Below are 23,872 nucleotides of genomic sequence, written 5' to 3'. Positions count from 1 at the left end.
CGTCTTGCTCCGGCTCAGCGGTCCCACGGCCTCCAGGACACTTGGTCAGACGGCGGGCGAGAAAGAAGCCTTCCGGACGAGTAACGGCGGCGGCGTGAGGAGCTTTGAGGAGATCCCGCACACGGGCGCCAACAGATGGCTCAACCTGATCACCTTCTGGAGGGAAGGTCGCTTCAGGCTGCTCCACAAGCACATGGAGAGCTCCTTCAGGGCGCTCGGACCCATCTACAGGTACCGCTCACTTGTGCGTTATCATCTCGTACGCCTGGGCCTGAGCTTGATGGCCTTGCCAACTTTCTTGTTCCTGTCAGGCGTTGATTGTGTGCGTGTATGTGTGTGTGTGTGTGTGTGTGTGTTCAAGGGAGCACCTGGGCCTTCAAAGCAGTGTGAACATCATGTTGCCGTGCGACATTGCCGAGCTGTTCCGCTACGAAGGCCCGAACCCGCGACGGATGGTCCTGCAGCCGTGGGCCATGCACCGGGAGATCCGCGGCCACGAGAAAGGAGTCTTCCTCAAGTCGGCATCACGCACGCGCGCCCAAATAAAAACACGTGGCGGCGGGCTCATCGGCCGTCCTCTTTGTCGGCAGGAACGGTGGCGAGTGGCGCGCCGACCGTCTGCTCCTCAACAAGGAGGTGATGCTGAGCGCCGCCGTCAAGCGGTTGGTCCCCTACATGGACGAGGTGGCGAGGGACTTCTGCCGGATGATCGAGGGCCGGATGATCGAGAGCCGGCCGGAGGGTGGAAAGCACGACAAAAGCAGCCTGACCTTCAACCCCAGTCCAGACCTCTTTGCCTTTGCGCTGGAAGGTCAGACTCCATCTCGCCGCCGTCTCGCCTCCAGCTTCTGCAAAACAGACTACAAATGCAAAACAGAGTGCTTCACTTTGTCTCCATTTTGTTTGGCTGCAGGCAAAATGTGGGAAAAGCAATGCACCATAAATACTTTGTGCATGGAGTGACGCGTGCCAGGTCACACCTGCTTAAAAATAGAAGCTAGGCGATGTCGCACCTTTCCAAGTGTGCTAGCTGGCTTGACTCCTTCGTATGTATGCATCCGAAGGAGAAGGCGTCCTTCTTGACTTAGTCATCGCGACCTGCTTGTGGAAAACGGTCTCTACCGGGTGTTAAGCTGCTTCAGGAATAGATCGTCCATCCATTGAGGTGCTGACAGCATGTCGGATAGATGATGTGCGCTAAAGGACTCGAGTCAAGGAAATATCACGTGAAGAAATCCCACAATGCAAAGGCCTGAGCACAAGTTGCAAACATGGCAGGTTCAGAAGGCCATGGTCAAAAGACTCGCTCAATACTACAGTCCGAATTGTCATTTTGTAAACTGCTGAAAGTCTGCGAGGATGTCGCTCATTTGTTTGCGGCTCTCCCTGTCCGTGCGTGCAGCCAGCTGCTACGTTCTGTACGGGGAGCGCATCGGCCTCTTCTCGTCCAAGCCCTCCATAGAGTCTCAGAAATTTATCTGGGCGGTGGAAAGAATGCTGGCCACCACCGTGCCGCTCCTCTACCTGCCCTCCGCGCTGCTGGAGCGCATCGGCGCCTCCTTGTGGACCCAGCACGCGACGGCGTGGGACCACATCTTCACCCACGGTAGCGTCGGATGTTTCCTGTTCTTGGTTGTGTGAGGGCCTTCACTGTCGCCGTCAAAACCAATGGCTTTACTTTTGTACTTGCACGTGCAGCCGAGGCCAGGATGAAGAGGGGCTTCCAGCGCTTGTCTTCCGGACCCGAAGCGGGCGAGATCCCCGGCGTTCTGGGCCAGCTGCTGGAGAAAGGACAACTGCCCCGCGAGACTATCAAAGCCAACATGACGGAACTGATGGCGGGCGCGGTGGACACGGTGCGCCAACGCGTCCTCAGTGTCGCGTCACGGCACATGTTGATTGCGCCTTTGTGTTCAGACGGCCGTGCCGCTGCAGTTTGCTCTGTTCGAGCTGGCTCGGAACCCCGCCGTGCAGGAGAGCGTCAGGCGGCAGGTGAACGAGGCGGTGGGCCAGGCAGGCGGGGACCCTCACAAAGCCCTGGAGGGGGCGCCGCTACTAAAAGGCACCGTCAAGGAGATTCTCAGGTACCTTTTCAATCGTGCGAATTGTCCGACTTGAGGTCAGACTTTGATTCCCCACAGGCTGTATCCAGTCGGCATCACGGTGCAGCGCTACCCGGTCCGAGATCTGGTTCTTCAGAATTACCACATCCCTGCCGGGGTGAGTCACTCGCGTCAAGCTATCGCAAAAGCACACAAAAAAGATTGGCTCCAATGGAGTCTCGTGCATCCTCAGACCTTGGTCCAGGCGTGCCTTTACCCCATGGGGAGGAGCGCGGAGGTCTTCGACGACCCTCTGACCTTCGACCCGGCTCGGTGGGCCCGCATGCGCCAGGAGAGGACCGATGGCGGCGGCGCCTTCCGCTCGCTGGCGTTCGGCTTCGGCTCCAGGCAGTGCGTCGGCCGCAGGATCGCTGAGAATGAGATTCGCCTTTTGCTCATGCACGTGAGTGCTACCGGCCAGCTGCCGCGCCTTTTTTTGCCTATCTGAGATCATGCGGGAAAATCTTGTCTTCGACTTCCAACTAGTTGAATGGTGCCGACGAAGACAAAACAAGCGGCCGAAAACGAAACCGGTCACTGTCAAAGCTCGGCTGCACAAGAGCAAGCAAATTTCTTGAGTCCGCCTTTTGCTTTTGTGTTTTTAGATCCTGCTCAACTTCCACCTCAGTGTGTCCTCATCTCAAGACATTGACACCAAGTTGACGCTCATCCTGCAGCCCGAGTTGCCGCCCAGGATCACCTTCAGGATGCTCTGATGCACGCACGTGCGCGCGCTCACACACACACGCATGCATGCACGGACGCACGCACGTGCGCGTGCTCACACACGCATGCATGCACGCACACACACACACACACACACGCACACACACACACACACACACACACACACACACACACACACACACACACACACACACACACACACAATAAGCGTTGCTCCCCTCCACTTTGTATTCAAAGATTAACTCAACTCCAAATAAAGTGCACTTTCTGTTCTCTGCGGTTGTCATGACGAGCAAATGTCTGCCAGAGTTGTACTGAAGGTGGCGCTCAAGCTGAGCCAGCCCTTTGTTCCTTTCCTGCCGGCACCGCTTGTGCGCTTGCATTCACGGCCTGCGGCCAGCTTCGTCCTGCAGGTTGGTGCTTCCCTTCCTATCACATTTTACTACTTTCCTCTCATCTTCCGCCTCGATGGCTTGCCGGTCGCTTGCCAGCGTCGCGGCCTCACCACTTTCTTGCTTGTGCAAGTTCTCGATCACCTTTGAGTTCTCATGAGCTGCGGCGCAACTAGGAAAATGGTAGCTACCTTGTCCAGCTTTTTGGAAAGACTGCTGGATTCCAAAGTGCATGTATTTAATCTGTCATCACTCTGCTTGATGATTTTGTGATGAAGACACAAGCTTTGGGCACTGCCGAATTGTGTTTGTGTGACAGCGAAAGGGCAAAGGTCTATTTGCGTTCGAGCTAAAGATTGACGCCCTCCTGCTTTCGCTAGCCAAGTCGCCACCCAAGTTGCAATTATGTCAAGCGACTTGTCAAAGTCTAAAAGTCGTAAAAGCGGCAGACGCGCTCGCCGGGTATGATTGAGCTTGCAAGAGAGCACGCATGTGTGTGTGTTTCAGGTTTTGTGTGAGTTGCGTAATGCTGGAGCAGGGCCAACATTGGCAAAGGTCCCACTGAATTGAGCACACTGTAAGTCATGAGTTGGACAATTTTTTTTTCCCCTTACGTTTTTATGATCTTGACACACTATCTTGACTTGAGCGTGTGTGTGTGCGTGGTGTGAGTTGAAAGGGTTGAGAGAAGCAGGTAGAGGTGTGGCTAGTAGACACTTGACTTTGATTTTGACAAGTCTGTCAGCTGAGTGAGCAGTTAAGACAAAGGAGACATTCAGAAGCCAGCCTAAATAGTTGCACATATTACACATTTAAAAAATCGACTGAAGCAACGAGAGGAGCTCAGTGGTGTTAAAATGGGTGAGTAAGTTTCTTTTTTTCCTCCAATCAAGGCATTTTTCGTGTGTTAAGATGTGAGCCTGGTTTGGAACCCAATGTTGGTTACTGTCTTTTTCTTATTTGAATATAGCAGTACCTTGGGATCAAAACACTGGCACGTATTTGAAATGAATGCAATTGACATTATTCCCTTTCACCTGATTTTTCTTAATAGCACTCTGTAATATTTTACTTCATAAAATATGGAGCAACACAATTAAAGAATTAAACAAGTTTTGCCTGATAATTTCATACTGCAGTCTTATTCATTGCGCTGCTCCTTCTGTTGTGACCACCACGGGACAGTATAATTCAGTCAAGAGTGGCTCTTGTGTATTTGCATTGTCTCAATTCTCACTACCAGAATGAGTTGGTAGATAGGAGTCTTTTTTTTTTTTTCTTTTTTTTTTTTCTGCAGATGAACAATATATGCAGGTGTTGGGATATTGTCTGTCTAGATGTGTTGCTCCATTGTTTGAAGATGTGACTTGCTGTGTTTGTGACGTCACTTCCCCCCCCCAAAGGAGGGCATAGATGACTTCCATAAACAGGGGTTTGTGTGTGTATCTGTGTGTGTCACGGGAAAAAGACAAGATGGAGGGAAAGGGTGGACAAGGTTGAGCCCACTCACCTCCACTTTTGTCTCATTGTACTCGGTCGAGGTGCCAGTTGACTGAGTGTGAAAACCTATCAAATGATTGTCGAGGCCCCGCCGCTCGATTCTCAGCCCTTCATGAAGAGCTCGTCAATCTGTCTATTTTTGAAAAGCGCTTGTCCGCATGAGCGAAGACAAATACAATTTGAGTGTTATTTTGCTATGATGCTGCCACCTGGCCATAAATTTACACATTTTCAAAACGCAAGCAGTCATTCAGCCCATTTTTTGAGAACTCTGTTCATCAGCCAGAACTTTGACAAATGGTCAACAGTTGTTCAAAAATCTGTTGATGAATCAATGACGTGTTCCGTAGGCGTAAAAAGCAGGATTGACAAGGTTTTAACATTCAATAACTTGCAGCAAAATCTCGGCTGTGCTGTCTAAGTACAGTATTTTGTTCTTTATTTTTCAAATTGTCTCCAACAAAATAGCGTGCTGCCTTCTAGTGGCCAACGGTGGAATTGCTACCAAAGTAAATCCAATCAAAATGGTGAATGTGTAACCCACAACGGAGAGCAGTGTACAGCAACGTGAAGGTTGTTAACCTTTCCCCTTGAATGCCGTCAGTGTGAACTTCATGACCTCGCTGTCGGGTGGATCCATTTTGGTGAGTAGTGTCTCTGAGATGCTGATTAGACATCTTGCAGATGACACGTCTTATTTTCCGCTGACCTCATTGACAAACGGCAATGTAGTATGTGGAGCATTGAGCAGATCCCAAAAACAATGTCTTCCCCCCACACACATCAAATGACAAATGTTTTCTCCTCAAATTTGTTTCAACTTGCAACTTTATTTCCATCAATTTTTAGAAATGTGTACTTTTCAAAGTCAAACTTTGCTCATTTAATTTTTTTGCAAATACGCTGATGGTATTCTGCCTGTAGCCTCGTAAGAATAGCAATTTTGCTCCCATGAAATCATGGCAACCGCCCTCCTGATATTTTGTCACCTTTCTTGTGTTTTATCACCCCTCGAGATGTAAACTTTAGCGCTTGAGTGGCAAGTAGCAGTGCAATGTTTCCTTTCCTTTGAGCATAAACATGTAAATGCGTTAAATGTCAAGCCGCCTCGGGGGGGCTTCCATTCGCCACAAACACGCGCAACCTCCCTGCCGCTGTCAGAACACCATATTGATTTGGAACGGCTTGCATTCATAACTGCCGGGGGGCTCCATTTATGGTCAACATGACGGCCGGACAACCTATGGCTTATGGGAGCATTTGAACTATTTTTGAAATTAAACAAAACAAACATTTGGGGCCATAAAATGCTCAAGAGTGTATGATGATAATTCCGTCAGTGTATTGTGTTAAATACAACACCCTCTACAATTTATATTTGTGATGATTTTTGCTTTTTAAAAAAAAAAAACTTTTTAACTGTGCTTGTCTGCAGCCAAATGGGAAAGTTCTAACCTGAGGAAATTAAAAGTTAAATAAAATTAAAAAAATAATAATGTGGCCCTGAAAATGGCACCTGATAAGATGTAAGGTTAGGGTCCGAGCATCTCCAGCTTCTCTTACTGCCCCCAAGTGGCCTGCAGTCCACAAATGGCCTCTCCAACGCGAATGCTAATCAGGATTTCCACATTCACTTGACATTCTACTAATGAACATGTTTAGCATGTCCTAAAGCAAGAGATGAATACAGTAATGCAATTCAGTTAGCGTGACTGACACTCCAGTGCAAAAATGTACACGTTGCCATATTTGGGCCTACATAGTATTTCGTGTTTTAGCTTTGATCCCGTTTGACCAGGTCAGATTGTCTTTTGCAATGCCAACAAACAAGGCAGAAGAAAAACTTTCTTGGCTGCCGTTTGAAAACTACAGTCTCTTGTTTACTTTCAAACCGGGAACAGCGCTCGATGACCTTTTTGTGTCAACTCGTCTCTGACTGTCTACCTTTTGCCTGTTTGGTGTGTCGGCAGCTCGCATCAGACGCTACTCGGAGTCCATGACGCTGCCCGACTCTTTCATCCAGCGCCAGCAGCTGGACGCCAGCATGGCGGACACCTTCCTGGAGCATCTGTGTCTTCTGGACATTGACCAGGAGCCCATCACGGCGCGCAACACCAGCATCATCTGCACTATCGGTCAGCAACGCACAGCCGCTCGCTTTGAAAAATGCAATGTCAAGAAAATTAACTTTTTTCCTTCCTTCCTCAGGCCCCGCCTCCAGATCCATTCCCAAACTGCAGGAGATGGTGAAAGCTGGGATGAACATTGCACGTTTGAATTTCTCTCATGGTTCCCACGAGGTGCGTTTCCATGCAGTGTCCACGCACGGTCACGTTTGCACTAAGCCAACGTTCTCCACGTGGTCTTTCAGTATCACAGTGAAACCATCAAGAACATCCGCGAGGCGGTGGACACGATCACGTCGGACACCTTGTATTATCGGCCCGTGGCCATCGCCTTGGATACCAAAGGACCAGAGATACGTACTGGATTGGTGAACGGGGTAAACGCACAACACGGGACACTGACTATTTACCCCTCAATCTGAACACAACCGCGCAATCAGAGATGCGCCGCTTATCAACGGCTAACACGTTAGCTAATGCTAATCTGTGGTTCCAACAAAACTCCATGCAGGTCTGCTTACCTTTTGGCTTTGATACGATGGCAGGGGTTATGCATCCTTAATGTTTGGGGTGATTTCTCAGTCAAAGTTGTTCAGACAGTGTCGTCAGACTGTTGCTTGAAAGCGGCTGTGGATCCTCACCCAGCCTTGCTGAGCGTGTCATGGGCCTGGTCATTATGTAAATGAGCCTCACTGATTCTTAAGAGTGTGGTAGAAGTGCGATTAAGAAGTCAAATTTTCCACCATGCATTCCTTTTAGCAGGCGAGTCCTCTTTCGGGGTATTGAATCTTGGCAACCACTACAACAACAGGTGGTGGTATGCGCTATTTTGGGCCATGTTATCATGTTCTTTTGTAGTTGCATTGCACGTCGCCTACTTTGCATGCTAAATGACTGCAAGCCGTTGGAAACCTTTTCATGTCTTGATTGGATTACTGGCTGCTCCACATGACACACGCGCCGGCCTCTGAGTTACGTCGTCAAGGAGAAAGTATGCAAGTGTTCTGAACACACTCGGGATTTGGGCAGCTAACGATGCTTCCTGCCATCTGACAGCAACTTTAAATGGAGCAGATGGCTTTTAACCTCATCGCTGACAGTGATCATGATTCATCATTTGAGCCGCTTATGGGCAGAGTTAAATCAACACAAAATGCCACTACGGGGGATTTGTTTTTAAATCAAAGTGCATGATAAACAAACAAATAGCAGGAAGGCAAGCATGAGACCTGATCCCCATTCAGCCAGCATGCAGTGATGTGTTTTTGTTTGTGTAGAAAGTGGAGGAGGAGGTGAAGCTGGAAAAGGGCAGCCATGTCCATGTGGTGACGGCACAGGCTGACAAAGACTCCACAGACGGCAAGACCATCTGGGTGGACTATCCCCGCCTACCGCAGGTCCTAAAGAGGGGCGGCAAGATCTACATCGATGACGGCCTCATTGGGCTGAAAGTTCTGGAAACGGGTACGAAAAGATTCTCGCATTAGCCGCAACCTCGATTCTGAAGTACGGGCGGCGCGCAGGTCCGGACTGGGTGGACACGGTGGTTGAAGCCGACGGCGTGCTGGGCAGCCGCAAAGGCGTCAACCTGCCCGGCTGCGACCTGATCGACATGCCGGCGGTCAGCGAGCGAGACGAGGCCGACTTGAGGTTCGGCGTGGCGCAGGGTGTGGACATGGTCTTCGCCAGCTTTATCCGCTCGGCGCAGGACGTCCGCGACGTCAGGCGAGCCCTGGGCCCGCACGGCAAAGACATCAAGGTGATCAGCAAGGTGGAGAGTCGCCAAGGGGTCCAGAAGTGAGTCCAAAAATAAGACCCGCCGATCACGTGCTCCTCATTGCAGGAACATTGCCGCTACCGTGAATCCGTCCGTTCCATGTCGTTGAGAAAAAGAGCCGAAAGGCAGCCTGCATTGGGGAAGGCCGCAGTTACTTCTTGTCGTGGTCGCCGACAGCGTGCCGGTTTGACGGCTGCCTGCCAGCTGTCACGGAGGCGACGGCATCTGTCGGCTCGCGCTTTCTCTCACAATCTGTGACTTGAAGTGACAAACGGCCGCCACTTAATGTGTCTTGACACAGTTTAGCATTCTGATCCGATGCCCACCGTCACTTAGCCGCCAGCCATTTATGATGATCAATTTTTCTCGAGCGTCTCATGAATATTTGACTCGGCGCAATTACGACGCTATATTTGTCATAACTGTCTCATCTGCAGCGCGCTCGTTTTGGATGCGTGCCACGTGAGTCAGAGAGGGCGCTACGGTCAAATCTTCTATTTTGCTCTCATCCCCAAATATGAATCCCCTCCCCCTGCGTTTCAGCATTGAGGAGATCTTAGCGGAAAGCGACGGCGTGATGGTTGCCAGGGGCGACCTGGGCATAGAGATCCCCGCCGAGAAAGTCTTCATCGCCCAGAAGATGATGATCGGTCGCTGCAACTCAACTGGCAAGCCTGTCATCTGTGCCACGCAGGTCAGGAACGTGGTTTTGCCCCCACTAAATTGTCTCCTCAACATTTGCATTGCCCAGTAATGAGCAATCATGCGCGAAGGCGCTGTTCGGTACATGAGCAATAACAATCAATATTTGCATTGACTCTACAAATATGCAGTCGATGGATTCTTATTACTCAACAGGTTTTCCATTTTCTCGTTTATGTATTTTTAGAACACTTAGAACTTCAAATCAAACTACGTGTCTTTGACACCTCTTGCGGTTGTATATTTTTGTGGTCTCGCCATTATGCCCCCGGAGGACATCCGTGACGAGCTACGGCTCAGATGCAAACAAGTTTGACATTAGCTTTTGTGTGTGCGCAGATGCTGGAGAGCATGGTGGCCCACCCGCGGCCCACGCGAGCCGAGGGCAGTGACGTGGCCAACGCCGTGCTGGATGGAGCAGACTGCGTTATGTTGTCCGGCGAGACTGCCAAGGGCCTGTTTCCCGTGGAGGCGGTCGCCATGATGCATTCGGTGCGTGCGTGCATGCTCCACATTTAAGCCTCCCCCCACCCTGCTGACTGTCTTTGTCTCTCGCCCTGTCTCGTGCTGTCAGATCTGCAGGGAGGCAGAGGCGGCCATTTTCCACCAGCAGCTATTTGAGGAGTTGCGCCGCCTGACTCCTCTGTCCTCGGACCCCACGGAGGTGACGGCTATCGGCGCCGTTGAGTCATCCTTTAAGTGTTGCGCTGGCGCCATTATTGTCCTCACCACCAGTGGCAGGTGAGCACTGCGACCCCAAAAAAAGAAAAGAAAAAACCCCCCACTATTTAGGGATGTCATTTCCCTCATTGGAAAAAAAAAACCACACGAAGCATACTTGTGTGCAGGTCAGCGCAGCTCCTGTCCAGGTATCGGCCTCGATGTCCAATCATTGCAGTCACCAGGAGCCCGCAGGTACGCGCAACTCGACGGCGGTAAACCGACTGCGTTTCAACGGCGGCTCTTGTCTTTGTTAGCGTCGCAACACAAGATGCGTTTGCAAACAGAACTGGCTCGCCCACCGGGCTAAAGAGGCACGTGCCAAGAACGCCATGAAAACTAGTTATCACTTTTCCCATTGTTCTAACACCCATATCAAACTGCACTTTGCATCTTCGAGTCAACATTTGACTGTGATGATAGCAAAGATGTATCGAACAGAAAAAAAAAAAAGTACATTGAATAATCTTCATATTGCATGGGAGACATGATTCTTTTTTTTTTTTGTAAATGCAATTTAGTGACACGTTACACTGTAAATTCCCCAAAGGTGCACAAAGTAGTTTCAAATGTAGGCCACGGCTGGATTCTAAACGTGTACCCACACGCGTCGCAAATCCGCACGAGTGCCGCCTGAAGGTCAGTCGTCGATTGAGTTATTCGGCGCCTCACATCTGGGCCTGGCCTCGAATGCCGTTTGCAAGGCGCTGAGCTGCTCTGAAGGCGGTGCCAACGCAGTCAAACAGGTCGCCTTAATTGGGTTGAAAGTGCCACCGTTTTGCTCTTAGTTATTATTAGCCATCTCGAAAGGGAACCCCGGTTGATTATTCTTGTAGTTTAAGTGTGACTTATGATAAGCGTTTCCTTCAAAGGAATTGCATTCATCCTGTTGAGCGAGAACATATAAATAAGCATCATCAGTATGAATCCATTTTGAAATGTGCAGGATAAAATTTACATTGTACAAAAAGACAACAAGTGAACCTGTGTTGTTGTTCAGGTGTCGCGTCAGTCGCAGTTGCTCCGAGGTGTCTTCCCCGTCCTCTTTCACCCTCTGCCCGCGCCCGTCTGGGCTGACGATGTCGACAACCGGGTCAACTTTGGAATGGACATAGGTGAGTTTGGCCGCCGCCACCGTTGCAATGTCGCCTGCCAAAACGCAGTGTTCGCTTCAACTTAAGTCGAAATTTGAGCTCGGTCGCCAGCAGGGTGGCCCCGTTGTAGTTTGCGGCCTTACGCTGACCCCGGGCGCTTTGTTGTGGGGCGCGTGCAGGCAAGGCCAGAGGCTTCTTCAAAGAGGGGGACATGGTGATCATTGTGACTGGCTGGATCCCTGGGTCGGGTCACACCAACATCATGAGGGCCATCAACGTCACATAAGCGTCAGCCGCCGGTTCGCTATGTCAAGCTCGCTAACTCCTTCCTTCTGTTTTCAAAGCAATGACTCTCAAATAAAACTAGAACCAATCACACCGTACCCTCCCTCTTGTGCTCCTTTTCTTATGTGATTATGGACTCTGTCCTTTTATTTCACTCGCAGTCTTCCGGCAAGAGCAGTTTTTTAGTTTTATTTTACGAGAGCAGATATGAGATATGACTTGTGGTCTTTTGTCTGCTGAGATGATCCAGATGCTCGCTGCAGCGTACCGCTCCGTCATAAACTCATTAGGCAGTCCTTTATGGCGCTTTATTTTATTCACTCCTTCCTAAGCCAGCCTCTCAGACATTTCCATGTCAGTCTGAGGAAAGAGTGGATCGTCTTTAAACATGAATTTAAACAATGCAGTTTTAATGCGTGTTTTAATTGTTGTACATTTTGTTTGAATTTGGTAATTTTATTCAGTTTAATTTAATCTAATTAAGTCTGGCAACTAAATTAATTAACTATCAAATTAATATAATTTTTAATTTCATTGAATTTTTAAAATGAAAGTAATTTCAGGGATACTTCCATGCCCACTTTGAGAATCGCTGCTTTCTACTACTTAAGACCTTCTTCCCAAATTGCCTCGTCGTCTGCCCCATCTGCAGTTGAGTAATTTGCAGGGAATAGCATGTCACGTTATCTTAGGGTCACGCTCTCCCCCTCGGATAGGCGCGCGTGGATGACGCACCATCGGCCGGGAGCGAGCGAGTGAGCGCGCGCGTGCGTCTGGGGGACGTTGGGGAGGGTTCGGACGTCATGACGACAGGTCCATTCAGTCCACACCTTCAACACAGACAACGAGAGGTGGATGTATTGTATTTACTTCCTAGGACTTGCGAGGATACGACCTCGTGGGGAGAAGTGAAATCCGCGCGTGACGTCACACGCTCGGCTGTCTTCACAAGGACGGAAGGAGAGCAGACACTTGGACCGCTCAACAAGTTGTTGAAGAGCCACGACGAGGAAAAGGATGCTGTCATGATCCGAATTGTCATTAGCGCGCGTCCTTGTGGACACGATGACACGGAAGGTCCTCGCGAGTGGGGAGCGCGCGTGGATGATGTTGAGGAGAAAGTGGCCACGTTCGGTCTGGAGCAGCGGCCGTCCAGTGGCTTTCTTTTTTGGGAGTGAGCGAGGTTCGTGGCGCGTCTTCGCTTTTTCCGTCACCTTGATGTTTTTTCTTTTCACCCCACCCGTGGACGTCACCGTGCCTTCAGTGGCGACTCAATTTCGGCGAGTGGGAGCCTAATTTAGTGCGCCCCTCACTGAGCACCTTCGACCCCGCTGACAGCGAATCGAACGCCCTTGCCACTTGTCTGCACGTCGTCCACCCGACCATCCTTCGTCGTGCGCGGGCAAAGGGATCAGGTTGCATGAGCGAGCGGCAGTGCGATCCGTCATTCTTCGCAGCGCCGACTCGGGAGCGCGACGTGGCCAGCGTTGGAGCGATGAGGGCGGCTGTGGAGCGGCGAGGGCGGGCCTCTGGCGGAGCGTTCAAGGACGAGGAAGGAGAGTTAAAACATCTGTGAGGACAAACGTCACACACTGCCACCAAATGGAGATTGAGTGTGCCCTCAAAAGGCGCTCAGCCTTGACAATGACTCTTTGAATATTTCAAATTAATTCTCATTCTCATATTCAAGTCACACTGCTGTCTTTGTGCGTCAGCCACTACTGGCAAAGAACTGCACGCAGACATGTAAGGATAAATGTCAGCGCGAATGGAGTGCACCTCATGAGCTCAGGAGGTCAGGACTTGCTCAAGGGCACCTCGACATTAGGTCGGAAGCAGACTAGCATCTCGCTAACGAGTTGCCAGACTCAAACTGTTACCTTCCGCTTCCAAAGTCCAAAAACCTTACAGATGTGCCACTGCTCTGAATACGGTCGTGGATAGTTCCCCCCCGCTGAGGTTTTGCTCTACCTCACAAATGGATGGGGTGGTGGGGGGTCCGGGGACACCCAGTAGCGCAGGAGGCTCCGGGGGTGACAGCCTCCCCCGTCGTAACGGAGGCGAGTCCAAGAGGCGTAGCAAGGGTAACCTCCCCTCGCCGGGCTACAGGTTGTCCCAGGCATCCCTGGAGGGCGAGAAGGCTTCTTTGGGCGGGGACGCGGCCGCCCCCTTGGGGGGACGCAACCGGCGCCTCTCCATCATGAGTTCCGGCATCCCCTTCCGCATGGCCGGCACGCCACCCGCCTCGGTGCCCCGCTCGGTGGGATTCGTCCCCTCCCGCCCAGCCCTGGCCTCCACCTCCTCGTCGGCGGGCACAGGGGTGCTGGTGGTGGCCACCGGCCCCGAGACCACCACCACCACCGCCTGCAACACCACAGCAGCGGGGACGCCTGACACCCTGGGACCGTTGAGTGGGTTTGGCCTGGGCCTGGACGGGGAGGACTACAGCCAGTCCAACCAGAGCACCTTCATCCAGAGGCAGTTTGGAGCCATGCTGCTACCCGGCGTCAACAAGTTCAGCCTGCGCATGTTCGGATCGCACAAGGCCGTGGCTCTGGAGCAGGAACGGCTCAAGTCGGCCGGATCCTGGATCATACACCCCTACAGCGACTTCAGGTGAGACGGTACACATGCACGAACCACGAGTGCAAATTCTTCATGACCAAATGGACGTTTATCTCTTTTCCTCTTACGTCATGTAGCTCTACTTGCAGAATTGTCCTTACTTTTATGTACCAGTACCAGGTGTCATGTCAGTACCGATACTAGCCTCATCAAGGTATAGCCACTTGTAGCCATCAATCAGGAACTCAAAATAGAAAATTGGCATTCATTTCATGTAACTTGTCGGAAAGTTGCTAGATTGGAATATTTAAGATTATCTGTCGCTGTTTTGGGGGGTGGGAGGTTTATGCATAAAAAATACTAGTGCTATCAGTTCTTAGTATCTGTGGCTACTCAACAATTATAACTAATCATAACTAAAAATGATGACTTGAGTCACATCTTGTTTGGGGGGATATTGTTCAGTGCAGTGAGAAGGACTGGAGGCCGCAGGGGAAGGATGCAGCCGAGGTTGTATGGAGGCAGCGCAAGAATAGGTGTCGGGGGAAGGGGAGGGGGGCATGTGAGGAGTGAGAGTTGTTTCCAGCGCAAAGTGCAGGTGACAAGTCGTCCAATTTAGACAGCGCCGTCTTGACTTGTCCGATAGCGCGAGTAAAAATACTCCAGTGTAGCCTGCTGCCACTCAGACCTGCAAATGAGCTGCGGCATTCAGGAAGCTTTTCTTACTGTCTTCCCGGTGCCTGCTCCCAATTCAAAGCTTGATCTATTATTTTGACCGTCAATTTCAAGCGTAATGCGTACGTGTCTAATTGAAGCGGCGAAAACATGATATTAAAGTTGCGAGATTTTGAAATGAAGGGAACCTAGCGCTCCGAAACTCCAGACGGACTGATGCAACAACTTCATCTCCAGGGGATCCTCCTGGCCCACATTTTGCTTCCTCACACACACACACACACACACACACACACACACACACACACACACACACACACACACACACACACACACACACACACACGCACACACACACACAGACTGTATTGTGTGTCCATCATGTTGAAGGCCTCTGACATGGCGTAAGGTGAGCGCACGCAGCTAATCTCAGCACTCATTGAAATCCAAGCAAAGCTGCCCGCGGATGTTAATAATTCCAATTACCGCCGGCGGAAGATTACAATTGAAGAGGATTAATTATGTATGCCGTTGTAAATTATGCACCTGGAGTATGCGTTCTGCATAATTCACTCTTCGAAGTTTTCCGTCAAGTAGCTGTCGTCTGAAAAGCAACGACACGCCAAAGCGGCTTTCCCGCTCTTCGTCCAACGTTGACCGTCTAGACGAGAGGTCGTGCCGCTAAACATGCACGATGTCTCCGACATTTTATTTGGTCCGTGGCCAACCAAGTGAGTTGTCTTACTTGTTTTGGTGGCGTGTAAGACAGTCTGGGACATTATTGAATATATTTCCATCAATTAATTACAGAACAAAGCTCTCGCCAGCTGAAAGAGATTGCTTTATTATTTTTGCAGAGGCATTTTCAGTTTGTGTATGTGCAAAATGGTCATTTGGTGTTGAAATATGTTGAGTTAGTTTTTGGTCCAGTTGCAGGGAAACAAAAGACATTGCAAATTGTTCAAAATTAGGGACAAAGAATCTTGTGCATGGGTTAGCACGTTCGCCTCAAAGTTCTCACCTTCGGAATTTAAATTTCGCCGCCCTGTCCAAAAATACAGATAAGAGAAGTGTGTCCTGCGATTGGCCAGCGTAGCCCGCCTCTGCTCTGGCCCAAATGGATGTCAATGGAGAGGGATGGAGTGGTAGCGCTTTGATTTGGCTGACAGCTCCAAAGGCCGCTCCTCCTTTCATCAAGGCAGCAATCACAGGAGACGCGCTAGGCGAAAGGAACGCTGAGTGTGACACCAGCTGAGCAGCTCCTTGCGGGTCACTACTTCCCGCCTAGCACCTGCTTGCGTTCATCATAGCGCTGGCTGGCAAGAGCACCCGTTGAGGAACTTTAATTGCATTTGCAATTCTGATGCGCATGCTAGCAACAGGGTCCATTTCGCACACACTCACACGTACGCACGCACGCACACACGCACACACACATACACACAAACACGTCTCCTCAAGTCATTGCATGGGTCCACTCTTTCCAAATCAGAAAGCTTCTCAGGCCTGCTATCGACTGTGTCAAAAGTTAAAATGGTTTGAATGTTGAGCCGAATGGATTCAATTTATAAAACAAACACAACATCTCAATATTAATAGTATGCGATTTTTTCTGGAGTAGTGAGTATTGAAAAATGTTGTTATTTGCAGTGTAGTTATTTTGTAAGAAACAAACCCGATTCAATTTGTATTTAAATTGTAGTTGCCATTTTGAGCTGACTGTGAGCAGAGAAGCCCATCGTGCATCCCACCGGACTGCACAAACAGCGATTATCATCCATTCATGATTCCCCGTCCCAGCGGCTCGTCGAATTGTTCTCTGTAATAGCAGTGAACCAAGGCACTCCTCAAGGTCACATTTCATCTTTGTGCAGTACTATGGCAGCCGCATCCCCGTTGCCTCACTCTCCTAAAAAGTGTGTGTGCGTGAAGAGGTGAGTCATACTTCATCTTCATCAGTCCACTAGTCCCACCATGAACTTTTGTTACCAAATTAGAGCTCAATGGGGATCGACCGCAGCACTTGAGTGTGTTCGCTGAAAGGCAGAGTGTGAGTGTGTGCGTGCGTGTGTGTGTATGTGTGTGTGGCGAGCCATTGATATGGGTTGGAGTGATGGATGAGGGTGACCGTTCGGGAGAGAGACAGAAGGAGGACGCAAGTGGCCTGCACATGATCGGGTTGTCTGGCCTGTCATCCGTGAATCACCTTCAACATTGCCCCACCTCCCCCAAACACATACAGTTTTTGGACTGGGTCCTACGTCACGCCCCACTTCCAAACGCCGTCCGGATTGATGAGGCATCTCAAGGTTACCGATGAGCTGCGTTTGTCCCCGACGGCGCCCAAGTTTGTTCCTAAAATCCGCTGGCATCCCCGCGCAGGTTCTACTGGGACCTGTTGATGCTGGTTCTGATGATGGGCAACCTGATTGTGCTGCCGGTGGGCATCACCTTCTTTCGGGATGAGAACACGCCCTCGTGGATCATCTTCAACGTGGTGTCTGACACCCTTTTCATGGTGGACCTGGTTCTCAACTTCCGCACGGGCATCATCAAGGAGGACAGCACAGAGATTCTGCTGGACCCTCGGTGAGTGGAGATGCGTCCATCGGCAACGGCCAGCGCCGGGTTGCAGCTTCTGGAATGTCACGCGGCGATTGTGCGGCAGGGCCATCCGCCACAACTACCTGAAGAGCTGGTTCCTGGTGGACTTTGTGTCCTCCATCCCCGTGGACTACATCTTCCTGATGGTGGACAGTCTGGACTCGGAGGTGTACCGGACGGCCCGGGCGCTGCGCATCGTGCGCTTCACCAAAATCCTTAGCCTGCTGCGGCTGCTGCGCCTCTCTCGACTCATCCGCTACATCCACCAGTGGGAAGAGGTGAGGAGGCACCGAAATGCAGTTGTTGCTTGAAGTCCACCATCTTCCTCCTCCCCAGATCTTTCACATGACGTACGACCTGGCCAGCGCCATGGTGAGGATCGTCAATCTGATCGGGATGATGCTGCTGCTGTGCCACTGGGACGGCTGCCTGCAGTTCCTGGTGCCCATGCTGCAGGACTTCCCGCCAGACTGCTGGGTCTCCAAGAACCTGATGGTGGTAAGGGCAACGTTTACCTCACTCGTTTTGTTTGGACAGTCGGCACGCTTTCTAGTTCCCATGGCGGCCTGCTTTCCGGGTTCTCCGTCTGCGTGCGTGTTTGCTGTTAATTGGCTCACGCAACAAGATGGCCGACTGGAACAAAAGCGTCATTATCAACACGTATCCAGAGAGTGGAAAATATAACACACAAATCCTCCAGAGTGAGGAGGCTCGAGTGTGTTTGTGACTGGGCTTTTTTTTTTTAACACAATACACACACAGGACACAAACGCATGAGACGCTGAGTCATGTCATCGCTGTTGCCTAGGCGACTGTTGCCGAGCTGGCAAATGCTGGGATTGTCCCTGGAGAAAGCCCCTTCATGTGTTGGGCCACCCGCATAGCATACACAAGCACAATATTCCACATAGGCCCAATTTGCATTTAATTTGACCTTCGAAATTGCGATATGAAGGCACACGACACGAACATGACAGTCGCTCGGGATTACGTTTTGGCCGCCGGACAATCGGGCCCTCGCTGACCGAAGTGCTTCTTTTTTGTGTGTGTGAGCAGAACGACACGTGGGGCGTGCAGTACTCGTACGCCCTCTTCAAAGCCATGAGCCACATGCTGTGCATCGGCTACGGTGCCCAGGCCCCGGAGGGCATGACCGACGTGTGGCTCACCATGCTGAGCATGATCGTGGGCGCCACCTGCTACGCCATGTTCATCGGCCACGCCACTGCCCTCATTCAGTCGCTGGACTCGTCGCGTCGACAGTACCAGGAGAAGGTGAGCTCGCCTGATGCCTTTTCATCCTCGTCGGGCAGTAAAGAAGTGTGTGGGTATGTGTGTGTGCAGTACAAGCAGGTGGAGCAGTACATGTCCTTCCACAAGCTTCCTGCAGACGTCCGCCAAAAGATTCACGAGTACTACGAGCACCGCTTCCAAGGGAAGATGTTTGACGAGGAGAACATCCTGGGAGAACTCAGTGAGCCTCTTAAAGAGGTACACACACACACACACACACACACACATATACACACACACAGGGTTTTCCTCCCAATGTGCATCTAAAAGCTGCTCTTGGTTGACTCCGCCTTTTGTCGGTGTGCGCTCACAGGAGATTGTGAGCTTCAACTGCCGCAGCCTGGTGGCCAACATGCCGCTGTTCGCCAACGCTGACCCAAACTTTGTGACGGCCGTGCTGACCAAGCTCCGCTTTGAGGTCTTTCAGCCGGCCGACTTCATCATCCGAGAGGGCACGATGGGGAGGAAGATGTACTTCATCCAGCACGGCCGCGTCAGCGTGCTCACCCGCGGCAACAAGGAGACCAAACTCAGCGACGGCTCCTACTTTGGAGGTGACGACCAGTGTGCTCCTGGAAGGAAAGTGGACACGCTGCTCTTTCTCCTTGTTGAGTTATCTTGTGTTGCTCCCGTGGCAGAAATCTGCTTGTTGACACGAGGGCGGCGGACGGCCAGCGTGCGCGCCGACACGTATTGCCGTCTGTACTCGCTCAGTGTGGACAGCTTCAACGAGGTTCTGGAGGAGCACCCCATGATGCGGCGGGCCTTCGAGACCGTTGCTGTCGACCGATTGGACCGGATAGGTAATCTCTGACTTTTTGAAGTGGATTGATTTATCCCTCCCCACTCTTCATCCGGTCCCCATTTTTTGAATTGTAAGGCACCTTTTGTGTGTCAGAGGTGGTGAGGGAACCATGCTTGGAAGCCCCGCCTTGGCGGGAACTCAAAGTTTGTATGTGTGGCTTTCCTACAGGCAGGAAGAACTCTGTGCTGCTACGCAAGTCCTCTCAAGGAGGCTCACTTGGGGGCAGCATGGGCCGCGGCGGGGGTCGGGGAGGAGGAGGTGCGGGAGCGGGCGCCGGGCTGACGGCGGGCAGCCTGGGCTCCTGCGACAGCATTCTGGTGCAGCAAATCGTCAAGCACGACAGCATGCCAGCCATGCAGGATGCCATCGCGGCGGCGGCAGCGGCGGGAAGAGGCGGCGGCAACGGCGCCATGTCCCCCAGGCCACGCCCCGTCATCTGGGCACCACTGGTGCACGCCCCGCTGCAGACAGCGGCCGCCACTAGCAACGTGGCCATCGCTCTCATGCACCAGCAGCAGCAGCAGCACGCGCTGGGAGGCACGTTCTTCCTGCCTTCCCCTCTGATCTCGCCGTCCCCCTCCTCCTCGTTTCCGCTCTCGCCTCCTCGGGCTCCCATTTTGCAACCCTTGCGCCCCTCCGTTAGCTCCCTCATCGGAATGATGGCCATGAGCGGGATGGGAGGTTTGTCCCCCAGAGCATTCCCTGCCTCCCCCTCCAGCATGGGCCCACTGGGCGGGATGACTTCCCCGCCGGTGGCCAAAACGCCTCCCACCGCTGCCGCTGTGCCAGTCCAACAAGGAAGGACTCTTCACTACAACCTGCGCCTCCAGGGCGATTACCCCTCGGTGCTCGGCGGATCCCTGGTCACCCCACCTGCCGGAGGAGCGTCAACGCCACCCGTCGCCAAGATGCAGAGCGCCAAGCCTGTTGCTGCCTCCTCCGGCCCCTCGGACGGCAGCCCCGCTGCGACCAACCAGCAGGGGGCCAAAGAAGCTCTGCTGCGCCACAGTTGTCAAGGTCTGCCCGCCTTGGGCAGACTGACCCAGGAGGCCAGGCTGCTGTCGGCGTCGCAGCCCACGCTGCCTCACCGCTCCTGGGCCGGAGTGCAGCCTCACCCGCCTCTCCATCGCAAGGCCTCCGGAGGCAATTTGCTGGCGGCTCCTTTCCTGGCGGGGTCGCTGGCCCGAGGTGGCAGTGCAGGAATGCTGAGCTCCAACCCTGCGGTGCAGCCCGTCGCAAATCTCGCATCTGGTCCGCAGATCCAAGCGCCTCTTCTGCCTAGCATGTACGTGCATTGCGGCCCGCACGGCAATCCTTTGGCCCTCTCCGCATCTCCACCATCTGCCATGCCGGTGTCCCCGACGGCGGTGCAGACGCCCCGCCCCAAAGCGACTCTGAGCTCGTCCTCGCCGCCGCCCTGCTCCACTCCTTCCTCGGCAGGAACCGCCCCGCTGCCGCTCGCGTCAACTCCACGGCCCAAACCTGTGACCAGCCCTCCTCCCCGCTCTTCATCTCCCTCGCCATCCTCCACGCCTCCTCCCTCATCTGTTTCTGCTCCGGTTCCACTGCCCCAAACATTTGGACGCAAGTCGTCTCTGAGCTCTTCACCGCCATCACCTGCGGTCGCCATGTCCCCGACACCCCCGCAAGGCGCACGGGTAAAGGCGTCTAGCACACCGCCCGCGGTGTCACCGCTGTCTGGCGCCAGTCCAGCACCCACCCCGATCCCCTCCCCAACTGTCACACGGGTGGCGCGCAGCCATCCACCGCCCACTTCCCACAGCCCCACTTCAACACCATCACCTGTCATTGTTCCCCAAAGTCCCGGACAGACGCTGGCGCCACCTCCAGCGCAGACATCCACCCCTTGCCTGAGTAAATCCCAGAATCCAAGCTCCTGTCTGCAGCCTTCTGTCTTTAGTTCCGCCAGAAGCCCTCCGCCCATCCAGATCTCTAAAGCCATGTCTTCTCTCACGTCAAATCCTGCCCTGGCGAGCACAGGCTCCTCCGCCAAAGTCCGCTTCACCGTTCACCCGGTAAAGCAAACCCATCCCGTGCTCGGCTCGAGCCCCGCCCCGGGCTTGAATCGTCCCGCAAAGTCAAGCTCAACAAAGCCCCCATCTTTGGCCGCAACACCCCCCGGTGACTCGGCCGCATCCACTCTCCCTCCGCAACCGAACGCAGTCCCCACACTGGCACCGGGCCATCCTTCCCGACTTGATTCGCCCTCACGTACCGCTCCATCAATGCAAACAGCCACCCCGGCGAATGGCGCCTCCCCAAAGGTTGCTCAAACTGAGCCCCAGCTGCCGGTGGCCAGAAAAGACTCAGAGGGGTTGAGGCACAAACTGCCTGCCAACATGTAAGCAAAACCATAAGAGGTCGCTCCGACCCATCTCCACGCATCCCGGTGCGTCACCGTGTTTGCATTCACGCTAGGATGTGAGCGTCTTAGAACATCGCTCATCCGTTTGTGTGACTCGGCTGGGCCAAGCGTCGAGGAAGGAACGTTTAAGATGTGGTTCGACAACGGTTGTTTGGGCCAAGCTCGGACCTTTCCGTGGATGCAAAAGCAAAAAATAAAAATAAAATGACATGGGCGGGGGACATTGTCAACAGCAATATGTGTGAGACAGCCGTGCATAAGTCTTTGGACACTCCGAGCTTTGATGCTTTCACGCATCTAGAGTGCAGTAATCTACTTGAATGTTTTGATGAGAAATATCAATGTAAAAAAAAATGTGGCTAAAATCACAATTTGGCTGTTATCAGTTGAGTAGACTTGTTTTATTCTACCAGTTTAGCAAATATTAAGTGTCTTGTTTTTGTTAAAGAGGACAGCACGCTTGACGTGTCCAACCCCTCCAACATTCAAAGCTCACCAAATGGAATTGTGACCCAAGACTTATGCACAGTAATGTATGTCACTGTACTGAAACTATGAATATAAAAAAATGTGCCCCCCGCCCACTTGTTTGTGTAAGGAGCGAGCAAATGCATACAGGCAATACGCACGGCTTCATCTTGCTTCCCATCTTCACCAAAACAACAACCAGATCACCACAAACATTGCTTTTGATTCGTCCCACGTGTGTGTATGTGTATAGTTTGTTTTGCCCCCACACGCAGCAAATGTTTTAGTGTCAGTTGTAGTTTTGACTGCTACTTTGGTTTGGCTGGTTGTAAATACGTAGCCGGCCGCCCGGCTGCCCGACCGACCACCTTCCTCTCCGGCTTTCATCTGCGTCCGCACAGCTTTCATGTGACTTCACAGCTTGGCGGGCAAACGCTCTCGGTTTTCGCCACACTCCATCAGCCTCTTGTTCACACGGCGGCGGGCGGCCGAGCCCGCTCGCTTTGCCTCCATTTCCGCTTGCGTTTGATGTTGTGTGTGGGTAGCAACGAGGATACCATGATGCCTAGACGATACAGTATCTATATATGAGGACCAAAACGTTTGATTTTCTATTTATCACAGCTCTAGCATTTGAATGGAGTCAATAAAAAAAAAAGGAAAGAACATTTCATGTCAAGAGTGGTGGAGGAGCAGATGACAGCGATTGTCATGATGATGTTGTAAGTGTGACTATATAATAAGAATAAAGCTGCTTTAGATATCATCCCGTGGGCTGTGTTGGAGCATGTGCTTGCTTATTTGTGTATGTTTGTGCCTCCTTCTCCTAGCATGCATAATTCATGCACAGAGACAACAACGGCGCCAGAAAGGAACTGACAAAATTGTCTGCTTCTAATTTCAGGTAAGGAAACAACAAACCATGGATCGATGAATTGATATATAAATCATTTTTGCTACGCTTTCACATACGTGCTAATCCAAAATATTACGCGAACTAACTTGATTAACCTACCGACTACTTGAAGCGTGAACGTGATCATACTTGTTTATTTACACCGATTTTTGCAATAATGCGCTTCAGTCTTTAATATTCAAGTCATGTGAATTATTTTTGAACAGTGGCTCAACTTAAATTGATGTTACAACAATACAAGAGGCATTTTCCTTCCTTTCCGTTCAAGTGCAGGTCTCGTGTGTCGCTGTTCCATGCATGGTGACCTTGTATCTGTCGGCCTCACACGTGATGTCTGGATTCACTTGTAGCCACTTGCACCTTCATTCGGCGGTAATTTCACCGGCTCTCAGCGGGGCGCCCTTGCTTGTATCCAAGGTTAAGCTTACCTAAAGCCGTCCCATCTCGTCTCCATGTAAATGAATATCACCCTGGCCCCTGAACCGAGCAGCGGCTCTCCACTGCATCAGGATTTTTTTACGGTGGCCACTTATGAGGCACGTATACGACTTTTATGAAGCAAATTAACTATATCCTGTAAATATACGACACAAATCATGCAAGGATGTTTTATGGCAAGTTCAGTGCTGCCGGAAGCCGGGTGTGTGTTTAAATGTCAGTGATCGCTAGATGGCGACAACATTCTGATGATCAGAACCATTTGCTGCTATTCCAGGTCTTGTGTCGCTTCAGGAACAAACTCTTTCGAGAAGGGTAGGACCCACTTGACACTTTC

At 51.8% G+C, this 23,872-nt stretch overlaps 3 protein-coding genes across 6 annotated transcripts; all 3 read left to right on the top strand.

The window, feature by feature from the left end:
- Positions 1-328: 328 nt before the first annotated feature.
- On the top strand, positions 329-2,913 carry LOC119135594 (cytochrome P450 11B, mitochondrial). The gene is made up of 8 exons (XM_037273344.1): positions 329-517; positions 591-811; positions 1,403-1,606; positions 1,699-1,856; positions 1,918-2,084; positions 2,142-2,220; positions 2,296-2,505; positions 2,708-2,913. Exons 1-8 carry the CDS (start codon positions 396-398, stop codon positions 2,816-2,818), a joined length of 1,272 nt encoding a protein of 423 aa, XP_037129239.1. The 5' UTR covers positions 329-395; the 3' UTR covers positions 2,819-2,913.
- A 149-nt stretch (positions 2,914-3,062) lies between these two features.
- Positions 3,063-11,483, top strand: pklr (pyruvate kinase L/R). Of its 3 annotated transcripts, none has more exons than XM_037273272.1 (12): positions 3,063-3,202; positions 6,652-6,816; positions 6,890-6,981; positions 7,053-7,184; positions 8,085-8,271; positions 8,331-8,604; positions 9,128-9,278; positions 9,626-9,778; positions 9,861-10,027; positions 10,135-10,201; positions 11,007-11,121; positions 11,280-11,483. In XM_037273272.1, exons 2-12 carry the CDS (start codon positions 6,678-6,680, stop codon positions 11,384-11,386), a joined length of 1,584 nt encoding a protein of 527 aa, XP_037129167.1. In that variant the 5' UTR covers positions 3,063-3,202; positions 6,652-6,677; the 3' UTR covers positions 11,387-11,483. The 3 variants fall into 3 exon arrangements, with proteins under 3 accessions (XP_037129167.1, XP_037129168.1, XP_037129166.1); XM_037273273.1 differs by lacking the exon at positions 3,063-3,202 and adding an exon at positions 3,264-3,364; XM_037273271.1 differs by lacking the exon at positions 3,063-3,202 and adding an exon at positions 3,620-4,042.
- Positions 11,484-12,069: 586 nt separating this feature from the next.
- On the top strand, positions 12,070-21,919 carry LOC119135508 (potassium/sodium hyperpolarization-activated cyclic nucleotide-gated channel 3-like). Of its 2 annotated transcripts, XM_037273147.1 has the most exons (10): positions 12,070-14,001; positions 17,008-17,214; positions 17,294-17,507; positions 17,566-17,727; positions 18,286-18,504; positions 18,574-18,720; positions 18,836-19,076; positions 19,161-19,325; positions 19,496-20,380; positions 21,748-21,919. In XM_037273147.1, exons 1-10 carry the CDS (start codon positions 13,364-13,366, stop codon positions 21,771-21,773), a joined length of 2,904 nt encoding a protein of 967 aa, XP_037129042.1. In that variant the 5' UTR covers positions 12,070-13,363; the 3' UTR covers positions 21,774-21,919. The 2 variants fall into 2 exon arrangements, with proteins under 2 accessions (XP_037129042.1, XP_037129041.1); XM_037273146.1 differs by having other exon boundaries at positions 12,074-14,001; positions 19,496-21,919.
- The last annotated feature ends 1,953 nt before the right edge of the window (positions 21,920-23,872 follow it).

The sequence above is a fragment of the Syngnathus acus genome, chromosome 16 (assembly GCF_901709675.1).
Source record: "Syngnathus acus chromosome 16, fSynAcu1.2, whole genome shotgun sequence".
Lineage (NCBI taxonomy): Eukaryota > Metazoa > Chordata > Actinopteri > Syngnathiformes > Syngnathidae > Syngnathus > Syngnathus acus.
This window is presented reverse-complemented; position numbering and strand designations above follow the sequence as displayed.

What these genes read in the sequence shown, in the direction of transcription:
- LOC119135508 (XM_037273146.1), top strand. Translation starts at nt 13,364, where the DNA reads ATGGATGGGGTGGTGGGGGGTCCGGGGACACCCAGTAGCGCAGGAGGC. An exon ending in GTCGACAGTACCAGGAGAAG is followed by an intron (nt 18,505 to 18,573) that starts GTGAGCTCGCCT and finishes GTGTGTGTGCAG; the next exon opens with TACAAGCAGGTGGAGCAGTA. An exon ending in TCAGTGAGCCTCTTAAAGAG is followed by an intron (nt 18,721 to 18,835) that starts GTACACACACAC and finishes GTGCGCTCACAG; the next exon opens with GAGATTGTGAGCTTCAACTG.
- LOC119135594 (XM_037273344.1), top strand. Translation starts at nt 396, where the DNA reads ATGTTGCCGTGCGACATTGCCGAGCTGTTCCGCTACGAAGGCCCGAAC. An exon ending in GGACCACATCTTCACCCACG is followed by an intron (nt 1,607 to 1,698) that starts GTAGCGTCGGAT and finishes TTGCACGTGCAG; the next exon opens with CCGAGGCCAGGATGAAGAGG. An exon ending in ATTACCACATCCCTGCCGGG is followed by an intron (nt 2,221 to 2,295) that starts GTGAGTCACTCG and finishes GTGCATCCTCAG; the next exon opens with ACCTTGGTCCAGGCGTGCCT.
- pklr (XM_037273271.1), top strand. An exon ending in TCTCTCATGGTTCCCACGAG is followed by an intron (nt 6,982 to 7,052) that starts GTGCGTTTCCAT and finishes GTGGTCTTTCAG; the next exon opens with TATCACAGTGAAACCATCAA. An exon ending in CAACTTTGGAATGGACATAG is followed by an intron (nt 11,122 to 11,279) that starts GTGAGTTTGGCC and finishes GGGCGCGTGCAG; the next exon opens with GCAAGGCCAGAGGCTTCTTC.